General features: G+C 42.2%; 1 protein-coding gene across 1 annotated transcript in view; it reads right to left on the bottom strand.

The window, feature by feature from the left end:
• The window catches only part of LOC106529447 (uncharacterized), an 81,560-nt gene that overhangs the window by 18,711 nt on the left and 60,367 nt on the right, over positions 1 to 2,482 (bottom strand). Inside the window, exon 3 of the mRNA XM_014024875.1 lies at positions 615 to 992. Coding sequence (XP_013880329.1) covers positions 615 to 992 — 378 coding nt within the window. The remainder of the gene's footprint in view (positions 1 to 614; positions 993 to 2,482) is intronic.

Here is a 2,482-nt window from a genome sequence, read left to right as displayed (position 1 = left end):
TATCTGATGAACGTGGCACGCTCTTGCTCTGTAAATAAAGCAAAGCCACTTCCTCGTCCGACATTAAACAGAGCCCGACAGAGGAGGGAGGGGCGGGGAGTCTGTTGCCGTGCAGCGCTTCAAGACCTGTCCTGCGTCTGACCTCAAAGTGCAGAAGCTTCAAACTTGAAGCGTTGGCTGCGATTTTGAAGCTGAAATCGCGTTCGGTGTGAACGCACCATTAAAATCACTCAAAATGCAGTGTTCATAGAGCACCAGCATTATGCAAATCAAGATACATTGTGTTTGTGTGTGCATCAGAAATACATGTGTGAATTATCCTGTACACGTGTGAATTATCCTGTACATGTGTGAATTATCCTGTACATGTGTGAATTATCCTGTACATGTGTGAATTATCCTGTACATGTGTGAATTATCCTGTGCACGTGTGAATCTTGTCCTGTGTGCATTTGTGATGATTGAGACTCTTTTCATTTAGCACCATACATCTTCATCGTCATTCCACACTCAACATTCATACTGAATTTGTGCGAAAAATGCAAATATTTCTAATTATTATGTTGACTGCTCATATTTTTTATTTACTTTATGTATAATAATGTTCCACTTACCAACCACCATGATGTTAAACTCAAAGCCAGCCTTTATGGTCTTGTCTCGTATCTGGTCCAGTACCGCGTCGATGCCCACGTAACCAAACAGGTCAGAGCCTCGTTTGAAACTGGTCTGAAAGCCTGGATCAGATGGGCTGGACACCATGTTCACACTTGCCTCCTCCTTCATATCTCCAGTCTCCATTCCCGTCTCCTTCCCATTCTCCACAAGCTGTGTATCATCTTTCCCGCAATTTTCATTTTGTGCCTCAAAAGTCTGAATGTTTGCTTGTTTGTGGTTTTTGACTCCATCCTCATTTTCTTCTCTCATGATACCTTCCACCTTCTCCTCCTCCATTGGGGTGAATGAGTCTGCCTCCAGCTCTCCAGTGGTTTCTGTAGGCACACAGACATGGACTTAGAATCAAATGAGAAATTAGATTATTATTATTAAGGTGATTTGGAAACTTTTTTGCCACCTGAGTGTTCTGTAATAAAGTCCCTTTTAAAAGAGGGGTAAACCCACTCTCAGGAAGTATACCATTAAATCCCAAGAAAAGTTAGTAGGTCTTGTGGACAGTTTCTTCTTTAATGAAATGTTTCATCTCCTCCAAGAGACTTCTTCAGTCTGAGGAGTTTCAGATAAACTCAGCCTTATAAGCAGTGCCTCCACATAGTGGAAAAACAAGTTTAACAATGACAATCAAAACTGTTTGTTCACATGTAAAAGAGGACCCTAAGCCTAACAATAGATTTTAGTGCCCTGAATATCCCTATTTTTCATAGAGGACCATCAGCCTGACAATCGTTAAGACCCTGATTATCCCTATTGTTCACAGGATGCTGAATCATACTTGCAAAAATAGTAAATGGACTGGACTTATATAGTGCTTTATCAAGCCCCATAGGCACCCCAAAGCTCTTAACACCACAGTCATTCACCCATTCACATAAACATTTACACGCTCTGCACCACCGGACCCTCTGGTGGGTGAAGTGTCTTGCCTAAGGACACAACGACTGAGACGGCTTGAACGAGGGATCCAACCAGCAACCCACAGGTTACAGGACAACTCCCCTAACCCCTCTGCTACAGCCACCCCCAATAACAGCATTGTAAGAGGGGGACAACTGGACACGGAGGCCTCCACCCATTTAATAATGGACATTTTTTCTTCACAAAAATGGCTTCCTTTACTCCTCTCTCAAACACACCTTCCTCTCTATCAAAGATGAGAACATCTTCATCCCTGAAATAGTGACCACTGGCCTGTAGATGAGTGTAAACTGCAGAGTCCTAACCTAATTATGTTGCTCTTCTGTGTTGGCCCACTCTTTTGAACAGTGATTGCTTTGTTTCTCCGATGTAAAATTGGTCACAACATAACTCTGTGCCGGGGGACCGGATGTTTCAGCAGAACCAGTCTTTGCCATAATGTGTTTTGGAGTTTGAAAGCCACTGGGATATTTACTCATAAAGCTGAACTGAAAGAATGATTCTGTTGTCCTATTACTGTGCTTTTTCATATGAGTCATTTTTTTTAAAATTATTTTAGCTAAATTTGTTTTGTTACCACAAAGACTAGAAAATCATCCAGCCAGCCTATTTTCCTCAAGGCCCCCTTTGGTAAATGGTCTGACCTTATAAAAAAGAAAAAAATTGTATAGGTCTTCTGGACAGGTTCTTCTCTAACGAAACGTTGCATCTCTCCTCCAAGAGACTTCTCCAGTCTGAGAGTTTCAGGCAAAATTCAGGCTTTTAAGCACTGCCTCCATGTGACTGATACTCACATCACATGGCTATCGTTGACACCTAATTAACACAACAAAGGCTGGTTCACCCCAAAGATCCGGTGCCCCGGCACAAACAGAGCAATGTTGTATAT

The sequence above is a fragment of the Austrofundulus limnaeus genome, unplaced genomic scaffold, assembly GCF_001266775.1.
Source record: "Austrofundulus limnaeus strain Quisiro unplaced genomic scaffold, Austrofundulus_limnaeus-1.0 Scaffold444, whole genome shotgun sequence".
Taxonomy (NCBI): Eukaryota; Metazoa; Chordata; class Actinopteri; order Cyprinodontiformes; family Rivulidae; genus Austrofundulus; species Austrofundulus limnaeus.
The sequence above is the reverse complement of the archived record's forward strand: the minus strand, read 5'-3'. Positions and strand labels throughout refer to the sequence as shown.